The sequence below is a fragment of the Rhinoderma darwinii genome, chromosome 1, assembly GCF_050947455.1.
Source record: "Rhinoderma darwinii isolate aRhiDar2 chromosome 1, aRhiDar2.hap1, whole genome shotgun sequence".
NCBI classification, from domain to species: Eukaryota; Metazoa; Chordata; class Amphibia; order Anura; family Rhinodermatidae; genus Rhinoderma; species Rhinoderma darwinii.
The window spans coordinates 163846192-163870972 of NC_134687.1; the positions used below are offsets into that span (position 1 = coordinate 163846192).

At 40.3% G+C, this 24781-nt stretch overlaps 1 protein-coding gene across 1 annotated transcript in view; it reads right to left on the reverse strand.

Annotated features, from left to right (window-relative positions):
- Window positions 1-24781, reverse strand: part of ENPEP (glutamyl aminopeptidase) — a 61375-nt gene that overhangs the window by 32164 nt on the left and 4430 nt on the right. The window contains exons 2-5 of the mRNA XM_075849731.1: window positions 16707-16848; window positions 15799-15930; window positions 7606-7726; window positions 2361-2515 (exon numbers count right to left, since the gene is read on the reverse strand). Of these exons, the coding sequence (XP_075705846.1) occupies window positions 2361-2515; window positions 7606-7726; window positions 15799-15930; window positions 16707-16848 (550 nt within the window). The remainder of the gene's footprint in view (window positions 1-2360; window positions 2516-7605; window positions 7727-15798; window positions 15931-16706; window positions 16849-24781) is intronic.

A 24781-nucleotide genomic window follows, 5' to 3' on the forward strand; every position in this document is an offset into this window, starting at 1 on the left:
ACATGACTGTCCATTCAGTTATCATACGAGTGCTTTTTTATGGACAAATCTGTGGGCTATACCGTTTTTTAATTTTTAGACAGAGATACTGCACTGATATAAGAAAGGCATGTGAGTAGAATTTTAAATACATGTATATTACAAATCGATATGATTTCCTATTATTTAAATAAATTAATATAAAAAATAAAAAATGGACATCCCCTTTAAATAATAACAGATATCATAGAAAAAATGTATAAGTCCTGTTTTCCCCGTCCCACAAAGAGCGATCGACAGCTATTCCTGTACACCAACTCATACATATAAGAAAAGCTGTCAATCACTCTGTGTAGGTGGGGGGGACGCAGGACTTACAGGTTTTCTCTATGTTACTTGGTAATATTTAACAGCTTTTTACATGAAGATACTGAATCACATCATAGAAAATATTTTTTTACTGGAAACAGTAGGCTTTTTAGGGCCTAATCACATTTGTGTTGGAGGCTCCGTTGGGGGCTCCCGTCACAGATTATATTGTTTTTGACGGACAAAATAGCACAGCAAAATGACGGAAAGTATGACGGAGACTCAAAAGAACCCATTAGCGTTAATGAGTTCCGTCTGGCGCTGTTGGCTTCCGTCATACAGTGTTTCCCGAGCTTCTAGTATTTTCGTTGTTCTGCTCCTATGACGGAGCAGTGCAATAGAAACACCGAACGCATATGTGAACCCGGCCTAAGAACAACAGTACAGTTTATTTTGCTTTTTTTTTTTAATAGATCCGTTGTAACCATTTGCATCCGTTTCCAAACGGATCATTTTTTTTAATGTTTTCTTTTAAAGGTGTTCATTTAAATTGCAAGTTTATTAAAAAACAAATGGGATGTCAAACAGGATGGTGCAACAAGATGCCTATTCTGTAGCATCCTATTGACTTGCATTGTACAAAAAATCCATCCACTAGGAACCAATTGTTCAACAGGACAGAAAAATTAGACAGTTTCCGTTTGTCCGACCTCTTGAAAATACGTATCTTGATGGAAACTTGTCAAACAGAGACAAACAAACGCTTTTAATCATGACGGAAGCCCCATTGAAAACCTATGGATTCATTAACGGATCTGTTTGGAAAAAATAAATAAATAAACCAAACGGACGTTTGAAAAAGATATCTAAAGGGTATCTAACTGACTATATCTAAAAGGCTTTGGGTTTTGGAAATAAAATATTAGCCTTCCCCACTTTGGTATAATAGGAGGTCAAATTAATTTAACAAAAATATTGCTATGAGACAAAATGTCTCCTTGATTTCCAAAATCATTATCATCTTGTTTAAAGAGGCTCTGTCACCACATTATAAGTGCCCTATCTCTTACATAATCTGATCGGCGCTGTAATGTAGATAACAACAGTGGTTTTTATTTTGAAAAACGATCATTTTTGAGCAAGTTATAAGCAATTTTAGATTTATGCTAATTAGTTTCTTAATGCCCAACCATTTGACCAAGTGGGCGTTGTACAGAGGAGTGTATGATGCTGACCAATCAGTGACCAATCAGTGTCATACACTTCTTATTGTTCCAGCCCAGCTTCTTTCACTGGACAATCACACTGTGCTGTGGATCATGCTGGGCTGGAACAATAAGAAGTGTAGGACACTGATTAGTCACTGATTGGTCAGTGTCATACACTCCTCTGTACAACACCCAGTTGGTCAAAAGTAAAAACACGCCCAGTTGGTCATTAAGAAACTAATTAGCATAAATCTAAAATTGCTTATAACTTGCTCAAAAATGATCGTTTTTCAAAATAAAAACGACTGCTGTTATCTACATTACAGCGCCGATCAGATTATGTAGGAGATAGGGCACTTATAATCTGGTGACAGAGCCTCTTTAACTACTTCAGGGCCAGATACTTCATTCATTTAAATGTTTCCATTTTATAATATGTTTGTTTTGTAAGCTATAATTTGCTAAATGACAAAAAGACTGTGTATGCCCCATAACGCATTATATGGTCTGAACGTATAGGCACTCCACCTCCATTTTTTCCCATAATACAATCTGTAAGCTAAAGATTTAGATATTTGCCCCCATAACACCCTAAAGGATGGAAATGTAGCCACTACTCTCCCAAAACTATGAGATTGAAGATGTGGGCAGTTTCCCCCATCACAGTAATCCCTCCATATATTGAAGGGAAGAATCGCCAACATGAAAATTAAAATAATCTATCCAAGAAGAGTAAAGATTTTCCCCAGACATTGAAAATTTTCTAGCATATGGTAGTTGCTGAAAGTTTTGTGCCACAAAAAAACAAACCGATATGAACGAAATAACAATTTTTGTGCAATATTATGAAGCTCAATTTTATACCTGATGAACAAGCTCATGAGCAATTACAGCCGCCACTCTCTGCTTATTGATAGTTGCAGATTCATTAGGATCATAAAGCAGGTTAGTTTCCCTATATGTGATCAGTCCCCAGTTTTCCATGGCTCCAGTGCCAAAATCAGGTATTGCCATTTGATCTGGTGAGAAGAAAAGAACAAAAAAAAACAACAATAAAATTGCTGCAGAATAAATACAAAATTTACAGAACAGAAACAATGTCACATTAATGTTTTTAAAATGACAAGACATTTAATAAAACATAAAACATTAAGGTGTTTCTCTTCAATTTAACAAGACCATGAAATGGCACAGAGAATGACACAAAGAATGACGCTTTATTAGAAGGTATATGCAAAAACTTCATATCGCACTGGTTTGCATTAAAAAGGGGTTAATCACATATGTCCAATGCTCAGGCTTAGTTCTCTCTGCGCAGAAAATGAGGAGTAAAAAAATGACGGGTCGGTACAGAGCACTGTATTTCTATTGAAATCAACAGGCAGATGTTTGTAGGCGTTCTGCTTCCGTTTTTTCAGGCGTTTTTCGAGGCGTAAACCCCCCGAAATATGCCTGAAGACACTACGTGTGCACCTATGCTAACAGTGTCCAACATTAATGACAACGAGCGTCTTTTAAAGTCATCGGTACAGAATGAAGGTGAGACTGTAAGGCTGGGTTCACACGACCTATTTTCAGACGTAAACGAGGCGTATTATGCCTCATTTTATGTCTGAAAATAAGGCATATGGGTTTGCCGACGTACTGTGCAGACAACCTGTCATTTACGCGTCGTCGTTTGACAGCTGTCAAACGACGACGCGTAAAAATACAGCCTCGTCAAAAGAAGTGCAGGACACTTCTTTCAGACGTAATTTGAGCCGTTCTTCATTGAACTCAATGAAGCACAGCTCAAAATTTACGGCTGTCAGAGAAGCCTCACAAAATGCGAGGAGGAGCAATTACGGCTGAAACGAGGCAGCTGTTTTCTCCTGAAAACAGTCTGTCTTTTCAGACGTAAATGCCTGCTATCGTGTGCACATACCCTTAGGCTAAAATCCTGCTAGATGGGAAGGAGGGGCACCACATATCATGGGTCCATGGTACCCATCCTGCAGGCATTTTTACAGGCAAACAAACCTGATACATGTAAACAAGCCCTAAGAAACTATTGTGGCAAAAAAAACAATCTGTATAATAACATCTCGAATTCTATGCCTAAATAAATATGTCATGCATGCCCTCTCATTGTGGCAGAACAGCCTGATTTTTACACCCATAATTAGTAGTTATTGCCCAGAACTCAGCAACTGTTATGAATTCACCTTTTACTGCGCAATTTCTTTTTATTTTGTAGAGAAAGCGCATTAATGGCGCCATGGCTTCGATTTTTAACAGAATTGGTGCCGTGACGGATTTCTGTACAATGTATCCAAACTGTGACCAATGTATGTGAACCCACTGATTTTGTGGTTCTGTTGAGGTCTCAGTCATTATGACAGCAAGAATAGCGCTGTATACTATCCAAAACTATACAAAATGTCATCTCAGAGAAATAATTTTCTGTTGTTTTGAAAAATGGAAAGATGTTAATTGGAAAACTAAAATACACGTTAAGGGAATTATTATGGGAGAAAAACACACACACACACACACACACACACACACTCACACACACACACACACACACACACACACACACACACACACACACACACACACTTGAAAGCCTCAACACTAACCTCCCCGACTTCTATCCTGCCATCCATATGTATAATCCACAGAGGTCACAGGCAGCAGGGAGAAGTCTTCCAGGTGCCCGCATGTGCTACATCCTGACAGCAATGAAGGAAACCGTGTGTTTGCAGACTGCTATCATGGTTTCTGTCTGAGATCAAGTCCCTAACACTGTCTGCAGTAAGGGCATGGCCCCACGTGGCGGTTTTCTTCCGCAACTGTCCGCATCAATGCCGCACAGAATCTGCCCAAAATGTGCAGTAAATTGATGCGCACTGGCCGTTGCGTATTGAGGTGAAAGTACTTCCCTTCTCTCTATCAGTGCAGGATAGAGAGAAGGGACAGCACTTTCCCTAGCGAAAGTAAAAGAATTTCATACTTACCGGCCGTTGTCTTGGTGACGCGTCCCTCTTTCGGCATCCAGCCCTACCTCCCTGGATGATGCAGCAGTCCATGTGACCGCTGCAGCCTGTGATTGGCTGCAGCCGTCACTTAGACTGTAACGTCATCCTGGGAAGCCGGACTGGAGAAAGAAGCAGGGAGTTCTCGGTAAGTATGAACTTCTATTTTTTTTACAGGTTGCTGTATATTGTGATCGGTAGTCACTGTCCAGGGTGCTGAAACAGTTACTGCCGATCGCTTAACTCTTTCAGCACCCTGGACAGTGACTATTTACTGACGTCGCCTAGCAACGTTCCCATAATTACGGGTGCACACACATAGTCACCTGTAATTATGGGTGCACACACATAGTCACCCGTAATTATGGGTCACACACATAGTCACCCGTAATTACGGGAGCCCCATTGACTTCCTCAGTCTGGCTGTAGACCTAGAAATACATAGGTCCAGTCAGAATGAAGAAATGTCATGTTAAAAAACCAATACGCATCCGCAGCACACATAACATGTACATGACATCTGCGGACTTCATTGCGGAATTTAGAATCTCCATTGAAGTCAATGGAGAACTTCCGCAATGAGTCTGCAACTAGTCCGCCACAGGTCCGCAACATCCATTGTATGCTGCGGACACCAAATTCTGCACCGCAGCCTATGCTCCGCACTGGAATTTTCCACCTCGTCTAAACGAACCCTACTAAAAAGAAGTGGAAGGCAATGGAGAAACGGGTCCGCTGCGGATTAACGCTGCGGAGTGTCCGCAGCGGAATTCCAGAGCAATTCCGCCACGTGGGGCTTTGCCCTAAGGCTCTACAATAAAAATCACATTCCCACGCTACTTTAGAAAATTCACCGTTAAACGTGCATTTCGATTTTTATGGCTTTCTGCATATACAGCAGAAAACAAACCGAACAATGCCCCAATATATACTAGTGGTTCTAGTGACTAGATAACAAAACCAGAAGAAGAAACAAGTCACTACCAGGTAATTGGAAAAATACAAACAGTCTTTATTAAAGTCAATTTAGACACAGAGACAACATATAACTGTAATGACAGGGATAGGGAAACAGACAAGTGAGCCCTAATCTACCCGCCACTCAGTCCCTGCCTACTTGCAACGACCCGCTCTAGGCGACGGGGTACAACTGGGCGACGGTCCCTACACTCAGTAAGTGCACGACAGACAACCAGACAAGGAAACACAGAACAAAGGGAAACAGGGCAGTTGCCCACGGCAACACCGTGAGCAACAAGAGAAGTAAACGAGCCGAGTCAAACCAGGAGTGTACGAGGTACCAAACACAGAGCAGAAGAGTAGTCAGTAAGCCAGGGTCATATGAAGCAGGGTCAAATAGTACAGAAGCTGCAGCAGGGCCAGGAAACCAGCAGAGAAAAATCACAAGCAAAGGAGGAACAGGAAAGGCAGGTATAAATAGACAGAGGGCGGGAGCTAGCTCCGTCTGGCCAGGCTGTGTTAGGCTCTCCCACTCCTAAGCCTGCCATCCTGAGTGGTGGAAGATGGAGTCAGTCTCACAGACATAGAAGCAGGTGCAGACTGATTACCTATGGGCGTGGATACAGAAGCTGTGCCTGGCAGATCCTTAACAATAACAATTAAATATATTAAAATACCATAAACCCTCGAACGGGAATGGAATCCGGAAATAAAAGCAGAGCGGCCCCCAGAAAGTAAAAAATGGTCACAAGCAACTCCTATATACAGCTAAAGTGCATAAATACAAACTGTTAGGCAAGTGCAAGGCATAATACATTTGCACAGATGGACACGTAAGCATAGTGTAAATAATATGCGGTCCTAAGTACATATAACACACTGATCAAAATACCTACACCTACATAGTAGAAGATGAATAGGAGATCCGGACCAGGGAGGGGACCTCTGCTTAACCTGACGCGCGTTTCGCTGGTGCCCCTGACGAAGCACCAGCGAAACGCGCGTCGGGTTAAGCAGAGGTCCCCTCCCTGGTCCGGATCTCCTATTCATCTTCTACTATGTAGGTGTAGGTATTTTGCTCAGTGTGTTATATGTACTTAGGACCGCATTCTATATTTATATATTATTTACACTATGCTTACCTTTCCATCTGTGCAAATGTATTATGCCTAGCACTTGCCTAACAGTTTGTATTTATGCACTTTAGCTGTATATAGGAGTTGCTTGTGACCATTTTTTACTTTCTGGGGGCCGCTCTGCTTTTATTTCCGGATTCCATTCCCGTTCGAGGGTTTATGGTATTTTAATATATTTAATAGTTATATGTTGTCTCCGTGTCTAAATTGACTTTAATAAAGACTGTTTGTATTTTTCCAATTATCTGGTCGTGACTTGTTTCTTCTTCTGTTTTTTTTTATATACAGCAGAAAACGTATTGTTACATGTGGAATTCTGTACATAAGAGATCATGAGCATATGTAGCTTTCATTATTAGGGCACTTAAAAGTCATGACATATATCTATTTATCTATATTTAGGGATATAGAACTATGAGAAGATTTCTCCAAAATGATTTATGTTTGCTCATATCTCAGACATTCTCATACACAATTAAAATATAGAGCTAAGTGAATCATTCCTGCTCATTCGCCATTTCACCTATAGAATACAAAGATTCGCTTATTATTCTCTTAGTTTTTCCAAAAAGTGAATATCAAACTTGGAAAATCTGTTCACCCGATGTATCCTAATGGCTGGCAATCTTGAATCAATTTGCGAATCAATAAGCAAAAAATTAGCTCTTCTCTATTAATAATATGTACACCCTAAGGGCTTATTCAAACAAACTTTGTATACGTCCATGTGATGGCCGTTAAAACAACGGCCGTCACACGGAAGCATGTATTTCAATTGTGCCATTCACACGGCCGTGTGAAGGGTCCGTAGAAAAATAGGACATGTCCTAATTTCTTCAATTTTCAGGGATCCCTCGATAGACTCAAGTCTATGAGGGATCGGTAAAAACGGGCCGCGCATGGGTGCAACTCAAACATGAAAAACTGTAGTTTTTCACGTCCGAGTTTGCACTCGGTCATGAATCTAGCCTAATAGTGATAAAATAACGTACATACCAAGCTTTGGAAGAGAATAGTCCATATTGAAATACTCTTCAAAAAAATCAAACACAACTTTAGTAGTGTCGGCTGCGTACACTGCTGTTTCTTTTTGTAATGGCTGCACATAGATTCTTAGCTGGAATAAAAAAGACATTTATGGATGAGAATGAGGCTAATTTTAGAATACTTTTTATTATACACAATTTAAAGAGGCTCTGTCACCACATTATAAGTGTCCGATCTCCTACATAAGGAGATTGGCGCTATAATGTAGGTGACAGTAATGCTTTTTATTTAAAAAAACGATCTGTTTTCACCACTTTATTAGCGATTTTAGATTTATGCTAATGAGTTGCTTAATGCCCAAGTTGGCATGTTTTTACTTTAGACCAAGTGGGCGTTGTACAGAGGAGTGTATGACGCTGACCAATCAGAGTCATGCACTTCTCTCCGTTCATTTACTCAGCGCATAGGGATCCTTTTAGATCACTATGTGCTGTCTTATACTAACACATTAACGATACTGAAGTGTTTAGATAGTGAATAGACATTCCACGGGATGTCTATTCACAATCACTGCACTTCGTTACTATGTGGTGGTTACAGCAGAGGAAGCGAGATCTCGTTGTAACCTGTCATTTACAGCGAGATCTTGCAAGATCACGCTTCCTCTGCTGTAACTACCACAGACAGAGTAACGAAGTGCAGAGTTTGTGAATAGACATCCCGTGGAATGTCTATTCACTGTCTAAACACTTCAGTATTGTTAATGTGTTAGTATAAGACAGCGCATAGCGATCTAAAAGGATCCCTATGCGCTGAGTAAATGAATGGAAATACACTCCTCTGTACAACGCCCACTTGGGCAAAGTAAAAATACGCCCACTTGGGCATTAAGCAACTCATTAGCATAAATCTAAAATCGCTAATAAAGTGGTGAAAACAGATCGTTTTATTAAATAAAAAGCACTGCTGTCACCTACATTATAGCGCCAATCTCCTTATGTAGGAGATAGGGCACTTATAATGTGGTGACAGAGCCTCTTTAAAGTGTACATCTTGTTTTTTTTTCATATTTTTCTTTGCTATTTCTATTTACAAATGTATACAGTATATATACAGATACTTACAAATCTTTGTGAAGTGCAGCTAGTGGTTCCAATCTATATACAGCTGTAGATAAATCCTAATGAGGTCAATTGCTGTATAAGGACCAGACCCCCTAGTGACAGCTGCAAACTAAGGCCTACATTATTAAAGCTGGCAGTAGGCATTACATTTTTCTCAGTGTTTCCCGTTTATTTCAACTGGATCTGCCAAAAATCTACTGTGTATGGGGAAAAGTGGTATAGGACAGGTTGGATTTACACCTTGTGAAACCTATGTTCCCCAGGGAGAGAAGCAGGGTTTTGGGTGTCGCTGATCCTCCTGCTGCTGTTGAAATAAACATTGGCCAATCCAGGCGTGCGTGTTTATGGGGGAGTCATAACTGATCATTTGGCCAAAAGCTATTGAATGTCTATGGACAGTTTAAGTGTATTAAGGGGTTTGCCTGCTTTGGACAATCCCTTTTCCTCAGATCCCCAGTAGTCAGCTGTAATCTATGGGGGAAGCTGGCAGCAAGTGTTTGCCTGAAAGACCCCATAGAGTAAATGAAGAATTGCACAGCTCTCCGTGATAGCAACATATTGCAGAGACATGCTGGTCTCTACGGATTACCAGAGACCGAGAAGCATTTTTTTAGCCACTTTCTACTCTGACTCATAGTTGTGAAATATCCTGAATTGGGGACCTCAACTATTAACTCAGAATTCTCTTATAGGGTTGTTGAAAATAGGTTTTTATAAACAAGACAATACCATTAAAATAGGAAGTGCACCTAAAGGGGTATTCTGGTCTCAACAAATAAATGTTATTTCTTGCATAATAAAAAGTTATAATATTTTCTAAGGCTTTTCAGGACTCATTAGTTACAGTATGTATATTAGAGCTCTGTCTTGTAAAAGTGGTTTTACACAAGCAGATATCGCTCGTGTTTACCACCTTTTAACCCCTTCAGGACTGAGCCTGTTTTGGCCTTCAGGACAAAGCCGATTTTTCAAATCTGACATGTGTCACTTTATGTGGTAATAACTCCGGAATGCTTTTACCTATCCAAGCGATTCTGAGATTGTTTTCTCGTGACATATTGTACTTTATCTTAGTGAAAAATTTGGTTGATAAATTTAATATTTATTTGTAAAAAATACCAAGATTTGGAGAAAATTTGCAAAAATTAGCATTTTTCTAAATTTAAATGTATCTGCTTGTAAAACAGATAGTAATACCACACAAAATAGTCACTAGTTAACATTTACCATATGTCTACTTTAGTTTGGCATAGTTTTTTTAACATTCTTTTATTTTTCTAGGACGTTACAAGACTTAGAACTTTAGCAGCGATTTCTCATATTTTCAAGAAAATGTCAAAAGGCGATTTTTACAAGGACCAGTTCAGCTCTGAAGTGGCTTTGAGGGCCTTATATATTAGAAAGTCCCCATAAATCACCCCATTTTGAAAACTGCACCCCTCAAAGTATTCAAAACAGCATTCAGAAAGTGTATTAACCCTTTAGGCGTTTCACAGGAATTAAAGCAAAGTAGAGGTGAAAGTTACAAATTTCATAGTTTTTTTACAAAATTCATTTGTAATACATTTTTTTCTATACCACAGAAGGTTTTACCCGAGAAATGTAACTTATTATTTATTGCCCAGATTCTGCAGTTTTTAGAAATACCCCACATGTGGCCCTAGTGCGGTCATGGACTGAAACACAGGCCTCAGAAGCAAAGGAGCACCTAGTGGATTTTGGGGCCTCCTTTTTTTTAGCATATATTTTAGGTACCATGTCAGGTTTAAAGAGGTCTTGTGGGGCCAAAACAATAAAGACCCCCCAAAAGTGACCTCATTTTGGAAACTACACCCCTCAAGGAATTTATCTAGGGGTATAGTTAGCATTTTGTAGTCAAAAAAGGAATGCCTGCAGGCAAACAAAACCCTATTTCCTGACCACCCAATAGATAATAAAAATAAAATAAGAGTTTACAACTTTTATTAAGCTACGTGTAGCAAGACAAACTATACACATAAATTTTAAAAATTTCACTGCCACATACCGAAGTGTACCCCTGAGGACGCTACTAGTTAGCGAAACATGTCGGGGGGGCTGTATTGATTTTTAATCCCTGCCTCAGCCGGATCTATTATACTAATAGAGGCACTGATGCCCCTGTACTGACTGTTTGCCGACACTCGGCATACATCGCAACTCTCTCTTACTCGGCTGGGTTCTCCAGCTGTTATACTGACTTCGGTCTGTGGCAGTGAAATTTTTAAAATTTATGTGTATAGTTTGTCTTGCTACACGTAGCTTAATAAAAGTTGTAAACTCTTATTTTATTTTTATTATCTATTGGGTGGTCAGGAAATAGGGTTTTGTTTGCCTGCAGGCATTCCTTTTTTGACTATATATTGCACCCGCTGACTACCCAGGGTCAAACCTGTGTTTTTAGTTAGCATTTTGAACCCACAGTTTTTTTGCTAAATTTATTTGAATTAGTTTGTGAAGATGAAAATCTACTTTTTTTCTGAAAAAACATAGACATTTTTAATTTTTTCAAGTAATAAAAGAGAAAAAACACCCCAACATATGTAAAACAATTTCTCCTGATTATAGCAATACCCCATATTTGGTAATAAACTGTTGTTTGGACCCACAGCAGGACTCAGAAGGGAAGGAGCACCATTTGGATTTTGAAATTCTGATTTTGCTGGAATAGTTTTCAGTGCCATGTGGCAGTGGAAACCCCCGGAAAGTGACCCCATTTTGGAAACTACACTCATCAACGAATTTTTCTAGGGGTAAAGTTAGAATTTTGACCCCACGGTTGTTTTGCTGAATTCATTGGAATTATTCTGTAAAGGTAAAAATCAACTTTTTTTCTGAAAAAAGGTAGCCATTTTTAATTTTTACAAGGAATAAAGGAGAAAAAGCACCCCAACATTTGTAAAACAATTTTTCCCGATTACGGAAATATGCCATATGTGGTAATAAACTGCTGTTTGGACCCACAACAAGGCTTAGAAGGGAAGGAGCATTATTTGGCTTTTGGAGCTCAAATTTAGCTGAAATGGTTTTTGGGTGCCATGTCGCATTTGCAAAGCCCCTGAGAGGCCAAAACAGTGGAAACCCCCCGAAAGTGGAAATTACACCACTTAAAGAATCTATCTAGGGATATAGTGGGCATTTAGAGCCCACAAGTCTTTTGCAGGATTTATTAGAATTAGAAAATGTTGCATTTTTTCAATTTCACAAAGGATAAAGGGGGTAAAAGCCGCCCAACATTTGTAAAGCAATTTCTCCCGAGTACGGCAATACTCCACGTGTGGTCATAAATGGTTTTTCATTAGAAAGTAATTAACCCTTTCTGAACTGATCCATTTTTTTCTTTTCCTTTTTAGTTTTTTCCTCCCCGCGTTCCAAGAGCCACAACTTTTTTATTTTTCAGTCAATAGTGCGGTATGAGGGGTTATTTATCGAGGGACGAGCGGTCGTTTTTATTGGTACCATTTTTTGGTACATACAATTTTTTGAGCACTTTTTATTAAATTTTTAGATAGAGCCAAGGTGACCAAAAAAACTGCTATTTTGACGTTTTAAATTCTTTATTTTTCACGTGAGACGCTCCATACATCACCCCCACACTAAGACATGCTATGTTGTGGTGCGCAAAGGGGTTAATGCGCAGCGCATAGTTACAATTAAAATTTTCCACTCATATGCCCTTTTAGTGCCCTATATGTTATGCCCAGTTTGTGCCACTGAAGACAAATACCTCATAAAATATTAACCAGGTTCTCCCGGGTATGGCGATGCCATATCTGTGGACGTAAATTGGTGTTTAGGCACGCTGCAGGGCTCAGAAGGGAGGGACGCCATTTGGCTTTTGGGGCGCAGATGTAGCTTGGTAGTTGTTCTGTTTGGGGTTTTACTGGTGTTTCAGTTTATAATGTGGGGGTATATGTTATCTGTGCGGGGTACCTCAGGGTATATGTAATCTGTGCGGGGTACATCAGGGTATATGTAATCTGTGCGGGGTACATCAGGGTATATGTAATCTGTGCGGGTTACATTAGGGTATAATAAGAGGGTATAATAATTCAGTAAATAAATAATAATTCGCAGATATGTGGCCGGTGTCGCACTGATAAATGGTGCCCGATCTTATCTGCTTTTGGAACACTGCACATTTTGCATCGCCATATTCTGAGAGCCAGAACTTTTTTATTTTTTCTCCACCGGAGCTGTGCGAGGGTTTATTCTTTGTGGGACAATCTGTAGGTTTTCATTGGTACCATTTTGGGGTACCAGAAATTTTTTGGATCACGTTTCATTCCATTTTTTGGCAAGCAAGGTGACCAAAAACCATCAATTCTGACAATGTTTTTTATTCGTTTTTTTATGGCCTTCACCCTGGGCTATAAATGACCATTATACTTTATTCTGCGGGTCGGTACAATTACGGCGATACCAGATGTATATAACTTTTTTATGTTTTGCAGCGTTTGTGCAATAAAATCACTTATTTATAAAATAAATTATTTTTTGTGTCACCATATTCTGAGAGCCATAACGTTTTTATTTTTCAGTCAAAAAAGCGGTGTAAGCGCTTGTTTTTTGCGGGACGGGATGTAGTTTGTATTGGTACCATTTTGGCGTACATGCGACTTTTTGATCACTTTTTATTGTATATTTTGGGAGGGGTGGTAACCAAAAAATTGTGATTCGGGCACTGTTGTTCGTTTATTTTTTTCGCGGTGTTCACCGTGCGGGAAAAATAATATTACAGTTTTATAGTTGGGGTCGTTACGAACACGGGGATACCAAATATGTGTACTTTTTTTAACGTGTTCATTTTTTTCCTATAATAAAAGACTTATTATAGGAAAAAAAGCATTCTTTGTTTATGTCACTTCTAACTTTTATTTTTACACTTTTTAAAAACATTTTTATTATCTTTTTTTTACTTTTTTTACTTGTCCCACTAGGGGACACTTAGACTTGCAGCTTTGATCGCTGCTAGAACACATTATACTACACACGTAGTGTAATGTGTTCTAACTGTCATTGTGACGTGACACTCACACTGACAGGAAGTATCGGAGGACCGGCCGGAGGCTGATCCTCCGAGGCTTCCATACATGGCAACCTGGAGGTCATTGTCTGGCCTCTGGTTGCCATGATAAGGATCGCCAGCCCCCGCAAATACATGTGGGAGGCTGCCGATCCGCTGTAAACCTCTTCGATGTGGTGATCGCAATCGACCACCGCATTGAAGGGGTTAATTGCCGATTTCAGCGGCGACAGGCCACTAATCGGCAACGGGGAGAGCAGGGCTGACACCCTGCACAGTTAACCGCCGCTGCGGTGTAGCGCCGCGCGGCGGTTAACTGTTAAAGCGCGGACGTAACTGCACGCCCAGGTGCGCGAAGTTACTGCTCACCTGGACGTGCATTTACGCCAAGGTGTGGGAAGGGGTTAAACAAGCCCTGAGCGACAATACAGCTTGTCCATCGGCGCTCATTGGCTCCCTTCAAACGGAGCAGTGCTCGTTTAGTATGGGGACGAACGATCGTTACTACGATTGTTCGTCCCCATGAATTTGCATCATGTCTGCAGCACATCTCCCTGTTTACACAGTCATTTTTTGGCCATATAAAAGTTGCGATCAGACAATGAACAAGCGTTTTCTCATTCAACGGCTAACGGCTGCCCTGTTTACATTATACATTGATCGTTCGTATGAGCGCTCATTCAGCTGATCATGGGCCCGTGTGTAAAGGACCTTTACAAGCCACGTATCTGTGCGACGATTACGTGACCTTAACAGATTTATATCCTCTGGAAGTAAACAATGAAGGTTTGTTTTAACTGGTTGCCGACACAGGACGAGTATGCTCGTCCTGAGCGGCGAGCACTTCGCGCATTAGGACGAGCATACTCGTCCTGTGTGACAGCCGTCCCTGCCGTCTCTGTGTGTGCGATCGAGAGCGGGGCAACGGCTGTAATATACAGCCACGGCCCCGCTCTGACAGCGGAGAGGAGAGAAACATCTTCTCTCCGCTGTTAACCCTTTGAACGCCGCGATGACAGCTGATCGCGGCGTTCAAGGAGAGGGGACTGCACATTGATCGCGTCACAGAAAATAACTGTGACGCGATCAAAGCCCACAACTCGTATGGCCAGACAGCCCAGGGTCCAGTGAAGGACCCCAGGGCTGTCTGAACATATTTCCTGTTGTTAGGGCATACTGAGGTATGCCCTAACAACTGCCTGTGTACGATCAGTAACAGGCTAATGTACTGGCATATAGATCTATGCCAGTACATTACAGTTACAAAATAAAAATCAAAATGATAAATCCCTTTATGGGATTAACAAAAAAAGTTAAATGAATGTAAAAAAAAAATAATGGTAAATAAATAAATAAAAAGTAAATAAAATACACAGAAATACACATTTTTTATAATAAATAAACTTTTTAAAATATAAGTCCCAAAACATGAAATAATATGGACATATTTGGTATCGCCACGACCGTAACAACCTGTCCAACAAATGTATACCATTATTTATGATGATCGGTGTATGGTGTAAAAAAAAAAATATTAAAACTGCTGCGCAACTGCTTTTTTTCTGCATTTTAATCTAATTAAAAATTTATAGAAATTAAACGATAATGTATTTGTACCAAAAAATGGTACCTACATAAAGTACAACTCGTCCCGCAAAAAACAAAGTCTCATACAACTATGTCGTACAAAAAATAAAAGCGTTATGGGCGTCGGGATGCAAAGAGGGAAATGTAAAAAAAATTGCTCTGTCCTCAAGGCTAAAATTGGCCGTGTCCTTAAGGGGTTAATTCCCAGCAAGCAAAGATCTTGAAAACAATGAGAAATTGATACACAAAGCATATAGTAAAATAGTCTAACTTTTTTTTAAATTTAAACAAATAACATTTATTTGCTTAAACCGTAATACACCTTTAATGATGTAGCAATGATCAGTCACATGGTAAGCTAAGGATAGATATGATAACACGAAGGAGGTTTAAGCACAAAAAAAAAAAAATATATATTTTTAGTATTCCATAAAGATTACTACTTACAGGGATTCCTCGCTTTGAAAATCTTTCCTCAAACGTGAACTGGTGGACTGCAAAGGCAACCAAGTATGTACTCATCGGCACCGATTTCTGGAAATGTGTTTGTTTCCACCCATTTCCTAGGTCATGACTTTGCTGTATAGAAAATAAAATTAGAGATGTTCTTATAACTTAAAATAGGTCTAAAGTTCATAGCATCTGTGTTTTGTGTAGCACATATATATTCATATCTTAAACAAGCAGGATGTAGTATTCTTAGTTCATATATTGGCATATTTGCATGAAAACTTTCTTCAAAGTAATAGATATTTGACTTTATTTACCTTTAGCTATATAATAATATTAACCTTATTTATATAGTACCAACATATTAGCAGCACTTTACAATCCTATTTCCTGCCCTCACTAACATATCATATGTATCGATACGTCACTGGGTAAACCCACAAGAACCCTTCACTTATTTTCTGCTGTGGACATTGTGATGTCTCATGAGGACAACCACTGTCTATGTGCCCTATTAGAACGTATGGACGTCATAGTGGTAGGTTCAACGGTTACGATCCCTCTCTATGAGCCAGAACGAAGAGCCCCTTTGTAATTCATCTTAATGGCTGCCATGTACATGAAAGCCTGGTTGGCCTCGGCTTCTCCCCACAAAATGAGCTGTTTGCCAGGGGTTTCGGGAGCTGTGGGGTGGCAATCCTGGTCACAGATGTGTTTATTACCCCCTCATTCGACAACCATTCCAATATTTTAGCAGTCATTGCCTTCCCTAAGTCTTGGCCTGAACTATTGACTGGATGAAACTTGTTTAAGAAGGATTTTCCTGCCCAAAATGACAATAGCATGGAAAGGACGGATTGTTTATACAACTATGTACAGCAGAAAAATTATTATTTCATATTTACCTCAACTGGCATGTTCGAAAGAACATTATACTCCTGTCTGTGGATAATGGATATTGTATAAGTTGCCTTTTTATTGGGTTCATCGAAACATGGGAATGACTTCCGTGCATCTGTTGGCTCATGATCTGTAGCTGCGATGCTCCTTGGGAAGGAAATGACAATGGTCAGTGTTTTCTCTCCAGCATATGATTTCAACAGGGACATAAACATATAAGGTGATAAATTTAGATCTTTACATATATCCCTGAATGAGTATAATAATATCAAGATGTTACTTATAGACTAATAAAACAATGAAACCGATTTTAGACTGCATAGAAAGACCAAACAATTAATGTAGCCTGCCCAATGTAGACTGGTAATTTACATGTAAATTTACCGACCCACTGACAGGATTAATTATTGAGGAATCTCAACTATGTTGACTTTATTTGTGCTGACAATGACAAGACCTGCTTTCCACTTTTCCAATGTTATTCATGAAAACACAATAAATCAGGCTGGTTGTCTTCCTAGGCATATGACAAACTACAGGCATCCATGTTTACAAGATTTCTTCATGCCATTGTAGGAAAACCTGTTTGCATCATTCACTCGACGGAAAATTAGATTAGAAACCAATTTCACCATTGATTTTGAGAAACTGGAAAATTTATTGATGAAAAATAATAAATTTTTGAAAATTTTATTTATATAGTTCCAACATAGACAAGTATAATTCCTAATGGAAATCAATTTTGGAGCATCATCATTTTATTAAAAAAAAACAAAAAAACAGGTCTCATGTGAGGACTATGGCGGGAATTTATCAATTGATTTCCACCAGTATTTTGACGTAGTAATGTCGCAAATTATGGCACACACCTTCTCTCTTTTAAAAAGGGGCGAGAAAAGTGGGCCCAGGTTTAGTGGGAGGTACGTCGTCAACAGCGGTCTGACAAATTTATTTTGTTAAAGCCAGAAAAAGGTGCAAAAAGCAGCTCAAATCTACGCCTGCTCATAGCAGGCATATATTTCACTTTCTGAGTTTAGGGCAGCCCAAGATGCGCCAAATTTTTTAAGGGGTTTGCGCCTCCTAATAAATTTGGCTTATTTTACTCCAACACACTTCAGATTAAGGAAATGGCTCTGAGGAAATCCCGGTCAGGGATGAAGCGCGTCAGCTGTTCTAATCAAGGTACGCTCGGCAGGTAGTGACGTCAACCATGCCTTGCAATCTCCGGCAGTGTTGAAGCACCACCTGGTATAACAGCACAGTACAAATTTGTACTTCTCTGGCAAATTGTGCTTCCCTTTGGACTATGTCTCTCTCCATTTGTCTTCTCGGCTGCCTCCGAGTATTTGGAAGTTGAAACCATGCAATATAGATGAGTTTTGAGACTGGCTGGATACATAAGAGTGTCTGTGTGCCAATCATGGATGTCCACTCAGAGATTTAAGGAAGGGAAAAAGAAATCTGACCGGACCGGTCTATAACATATGCCATCATTCACCCTCGGTCCTGAGAATAGGACCCAATTTAAAGAAAAGAATCTCAAGTGTATTCCAACCCCATTTGCGTAAAATATACGAACAGATGAGTATGAAATGGATACAAAGTTTACATTTCAGTCTATATTTTGATTACCATCATATCAGAAGGAATCATTCTTGCCAGCTCCTGATTGAAATATACAAATATGTAAAAAACGCAAGTGTGAACTGAGACCAGCGGTTTTTTGAAAACTAAGTAAAAAGCTTTTGGTAAATTTCTTATCAGATTGCTCTTATTCTATTTGTAGGAAGTCAACTCCTTTCAAATTATATTTCATGATACATGTAATTTACTGTTTATGAAGAGGGATATATGAATGGAAGCATTGTCATAAGTATATGTGTTTGTATCCTGACCAAGAGATATTTTCATTAAATAATTGTATACATCCTGTTTGGAAAAAGTAGTTCCATCCAAACGCTCCCTTTTTCTACAGATTTATATTTAAAGGGAAAATCTCTTTATGGAATTTAATAATAACTGTATACATCCAGTTTGGAGAAAGTACCTCTATCCAAACGTTCCCTTTGTCTATAAATTTATATTTAAAGAAAAAAATATTTTTATAGACTTTAATAACATTTATACAAAATTTATATTATCCCAAAAAGGGCTTGTTTTGTTTCTGGAACTTTTTCTTGTTTGTACACTTCAGAATAAGACTGGCATATGAAACGCAGGTCTTAAAAAATCTCCCATTATGTGTTTAGCCATAACTGTGGCCAAATTAGACAAATCCAGTCATGTCAAATCAAGTTGAAGGAACAGAGTCTATGGGCTACAACTAACCGGAATTACCAGAGACCATGGGTGGCTTGGGATAGAATGACCAGTAACCTTCAAAGGTGCCCTGTTAGATAACCCTTTGGTCATCAGCCTTTATGGCCTCGGACAAACAATTGCAATCCAATACTTTACATTTACAGTATACAATGTAGATTTTGACTTTAATGTTGTCATTGTTCTTTAATAGATTTCCATAATTTTCCTAAATCACAAGTATTGTAGCAAAGACAACCTAAAGTGTTAATCTGCTATTAAATTCCTATCTATCTATTGCAGTAATTTGAGCTGGAATGCCATCATTTGTTTTTACCATTACTGGGAAATAAGATATGTCAATATAATAATTTTCCACAAAATTATTCTGGACAACTACTGTACATTACCAAATCCCCTCATCTCCACCACTTTAGAAAGAATTGCTCAGAGAATGATTTACTGGATCTGTCCATGTGTGACCAGCTCACCTTTGTTCTTGTGACTTGGAAAAACTTTACCAACTTCACTATCTCTAAATTCCTTTCACTTATCTTATCTCAAACACTCTGTTGTAAAACTAGATTACCAGTACCAAATGTGCAACCACATCCTTTTATGTAGCATCCAATGTTAGGTTAAATCTAATATCACAAGGACTTCTATAGGCTCTTAAGACTCGGAGATGTTGACCTTTACACAGTTCTGCATTTTCTTCTGCATAACTCCTTACTTTGCGAAAAGGTCAGTGAGGTCAAAGACTTTCTCCAGTACAATCAGTTAACAGTATATATATTTTGTGCATCATATAATCCCATATGTACCTGTGTGTACAGCACATGACCATGGACAGAATATTATCCACTGGGAATAAATGTTCCTACTGAATAACAGCAAGCAGAGGTCTTGAAAAGCATGAGGAATTCATATAGAAAGCATATTGGAAAATTGTATAATATTTAATTATACAACAAGAAACCTTAATGTGCTGAAACCGGGACAACCTATTTAATAATAAAGCTGTCCATAGATGTAATAATAATTAGTCATGAACTGACCATGAAAGACAATGCTCAAGAATAATTGTTATGTGTTATGTGTAGTACTAAAATGATTGGGTCTGACTGATGGAAGCGCATTCCATTGTTCAAAAAAAGTATACAGCCTGTATCAACTTTCTTGGTAGTTCCATATTAGGTACCATTAGCATGAAATGAAATACTATAAATTTGAAGCAGGGGTGTAGTTATAAGGGGTGCAGAGATAGCAATCACTCCCGACCCTAGTGCAATGGGGACAATCTTAAATGTTCAAATATTTCCATTGTTGAAGATATATTGCAACATATGCCACCATAATGAATAACATCTCACCAACTTAAAAAATAATCATTATGCTGCCCTGATCGTGCCCAAACCCCATGAACTATGGCCAACTTAACTTTGTACCATTCAGAAGCTAAGTGCCATTCCGTTAGTTAAAATAATAGAACTTCAGCTGTCTAGGACAAGGTAAAGCAGTGATCTGCGCAATAAGTTTTATAAATAAGCTCTGATGTTTCCACCAAAGCACGGTGTCTCAGTTGATAGCACTGTTTCTCTGCAGCACTAAAGTCCCATTTATAGGGTTTACTGCGTGGTACTCCTGTTTTCTACCACGCATCAAAAATGAACAACTTAATTGACTAAATATAAAATGTAGTGCATGTACATGAGATAGGGAGATTAGATTGTTAACCTGATTTGAGTAATAATCTGTGGAATATAATAAATGTGCATTATAATTAGAAGTAAAAGTAAATGTGTGGTTCTATCAAATGTGTAAATACAAAACTTGACAGTGCTTCTGAGTCCTTCTGTGCAGAAGTTGCAATATTTTTCTATTTCAAGCTAAGGCTATGTTCACACAGAGTTCTTTGATGCGGAAAATGCGCCGCAAAACTCGTCAAAATTTCAATGGGAGGCGGAGGCGTCTTTCTCCCACGAGCGGTAAAACCGTCTTGCAGGAGAAAGAAAAGACATGCCTTATCTTCGGGCGTTTACGCCTCTGACCTCCCATTGACATCAATGGGAGGCAGAGAAAGCGGATTTCGCAGCGTTTTATGCCCGCTGTGCTCAATGGCCGCGGACGAAAAACGCAGCATAAATCGGCATGCAGAGAGAGGAAAATCTACCTCAAACTTCCAAACGGAATTTTGAGGCAGAATTTCCGCCTAAGCCATTTGGTAAAAAAGTCTCCTATCTTCAGTTTCTAACACAATAATCTACTTCCTGTCAGCCATATTAGCTCCTATAGAGCTAATATTTCTGTCAGCCAACCAAGAACCCTACTCTGAGCCTACAACTCTGAGCCTACAAGTCTGTCTCTGTATGTAAGGTCTCCCCTTTTGCAATGAATCACTGAGAGAGAAGTTTCCGCCCCAAACCTTCTCGCTGTGCGGAAATAGTTAAATTACTTGTTCAGGAGTTTATTTCACGTAGTAACGCATTGTAATGTATGGTAATTAAAAATATGCATGCAGAAGTCAGTCTGAAGCTGTTACACTGATTTTCTGTAAGTGGATGTGATGCCTGTATTTATTTGCGTGCCACACAATTGGACTTATGTATCATCTGTCTTGAACAAAAACATACCAGTAAGCAAGTATAGCTTTAAAAACGTGTATATTTATAAATGCTTGTGAAACGTACCCACCGAATTTGTGAGGAATGTTGTAATTTTTTTTTTTGGAGAGGGGCTTACAATTATGGAGGTTTTACTGCTTCTATATCTATATTTTGTAACGTCCGTGGTCGCGAGCTCAGTCCAGACTTAAGAAGCCAAAGCGCACGCAGGTGGGAGATTGAGCCGATTGCTCCCAGAGCATCCTGGGCTATAAGAAGGGTCCAGCCCCTTCCTCCCATACCTGAGCGTTGTTGTCATACCCAAAGTTTGTCTATGCAAATGGTCTCCTAGTGTCTTCCAGTTCCCAGTGTTTCCCGTACCTGTATCCTGTATCCCGTGCTATCCTGGTCAAGTGCCATGCTGAGCTGTAGTCATGCTGTGCTGCATACCACGCCTGTTCTGCTACACCACGCCTGACGTCTGCCTGCTGCATAGTCCCAGTCGAGCCTGCCTTTCTACTGTCCGAGCTGCCACAGGTACCCTATATGAACTATAGACTGTTACCTGCACCCTTTTGGCCAGCTGCCATACTGCCAAGGCAGTACGGTCCAGTGGGTCCACGAACCCAACGTGACACTTTTAGACTGTTATAGCCTTAAGGCCTTATTCCCACGACAGGGTTTCCCGGCCGGGTGCCGGCCGTTCATAAATTGGCCGGCATCCGGCTGCATTAGGAATAATAGACCCCTAATGGGGCTATTCACACGACTGATTTTTTGACGGCCGGGAAAACCGGCCGTCAAAAAATAGGACATGCTCTATCTTCGGCCGGGTACCCGGCCGCCCGGCTCCCATAGAAGTCTATGGGGCCGGGTAATACACGGCCATCACCGGGATGTGTCCCGAGTGATGGCCAGGTTTTCCGGCGCTTGCGCTCTATCTCCTCCTCCTCACAGCGCAGAGTGCATGTGAGGAGGAGGAGTTGATGCCATTCTGACGAATGGCATCGCTGTACACGGTGTGGCAGGGCCGGGGTGTACAGCAGGTGGAGGGAGCGCTGCGCTGGCTCCCATCCCCTGCTTGTTTTAAAAGCGCCCTGGCCTGGCGACACCTTCGATGGCGCCGCTAGCAGCTGCTGCGGCTGCTACTACTGCAGCGACGCCACTATAGCAGAGCAGGGAGGTATCTCCCCGCTCTGCTATGTGCTAGCCGCACTTTAGCTCCTTGAAGGAGCGGAATCCCCGTGTGTTCGGGGATTCCGCTCCTGGACAGAGCGCTTGATGTCTCTGTCCATATCTGGGCAGTGACATCAGGGGAAACTCCTGAAGCGGAATCCCCGAACACATGGGGATTCCCCTTCAGGAGTTGCCGCTGATGTCACTGTCCAGATCTGCCCGGCCCGGCACGGATGCAAAACTTTATGCAAACCGGCCGGGCAGAATGGCCGATTTTACCGGCCGGCACTCGGGCTCGGGCGCGACCCGGTCGTGTGACTCCCGCCTGAGGCACACAGTGTTTGGATACCCACACTACTGCACCCAACATTCTAAGACTTTCCTAGTCTCTGTATGGAACGGGGTAAGGCCCCCTGCACACGACCGTGCCTGTAATCCCACAGCATTTACAGGCTGTGTTCCCAATATAAAGTATGGGAGCACAGTCCGTAAAAGCAAAAAATAGGACATGTTCCATCTTTTGCGGAGCCTTTCTACGGCACGGACACCTTTCCGTAAATATACGGGAAGTTGTCCGTGGCCATTAGAAATGAATGGGTTCATAATTACGGACCATATTTACAGACTAATTCTACGGTCGTGTGCATGGGGCCTAACATACTGTCCCGCTCTGTGGGTATTGTGGACCCACTGGGCCATACCGCCTTGACGGTATGGCAGCTGGCCAACAGTATACAAGTTAAAGTCTATAGTTCGTATACTTGTACCTGTGGTAACTTCAGACAGTCGCAGGATAGGCTCGGATGGGACCTTGGCAGCAGGAAGACACCAGGCGTAGTGTAACAAAACAGGCATAGTATACAGTACAACATGACTCCAACTCTAGACGGCACTGGAACAAGATAGCACAGGATACAGGGTACAGGTAGCAGGAACGGGAACACTGGAACTGGTAAACACTCAAGGGACCATTTGCAAAGACAGACACGGGTAGGTACAAACAACGCTCAGGCAATGAAGGAAGAGGCAGGGCCCTTCTTATAGTCCAGGGTGATCTGGGAGCAATCTTGCTCAATCTCATACATGTGTGTGCTCTGGCTCATTGAGGCCGGGAATGAGCTTGAGCGCAAACCCTAATGGTCACTAGAGAACAGGACGGCCGCATGTGCTGGCATCTCTGGGAAGGACGACATCTGCAGGAAGATAGAAGCCTGCGGTCTGCGACCGCGGACGTTACACATACCCTAAATAATACCTCCCATCTCAGACACACATCCATGGATTTGTATTATTACATCATTATTGAATTACAAAATACACATGTCAATGTACATAGCAAACTATGTTCTGTTAATTATGCTGCTTTTCATAACATACTGCTTTCTCAAAATGATATAAAGGATACTTTATTCTAATAGATAGTGTACTACAGACCCATACTGCTAGAAAGTGTACCCATCATTATGGAGTGCATTGCAGCAATACCAAGCAACATTATGGTTTCCAATAAGTCTCATCTGGTTCTTACTATGCAATGTACATTTCCCTTGAGTGTAGGTTTATAATATAGACCACATTAATGATGGGTTTTACATAAAGTTGTGACTTTTATGCAATAAAGATGAATGGATTCCAGGGTACCATATTAACAGTTTTTTACCAAACTGTTTCCTAGTGCAAATTCCTCTTTATTAATTGGCAAATCCTGCTGGTACTGATAGCTAACCACCAGAAGAACTGGTAGAATTATAGTTATGCCACAATTTCCAAGATTTCCTGGCAACAAATAATAGACATTGATAGAAATTGCAATTAAAATGCCTCCGCAACCAAGTAGCCATAGTATAGAAGTAGCTATCACCTAATGCATTCCTGCTTCATTCTCTACTAGAATGTGTGAGCAGATGTTGGAGCCACATTTAAGGAAAATGTTTACCTTTAAACATGATTTTACAGTGTATATATAAATATAATCTACACAAAAAGTTGAGTAACTTTGTAAA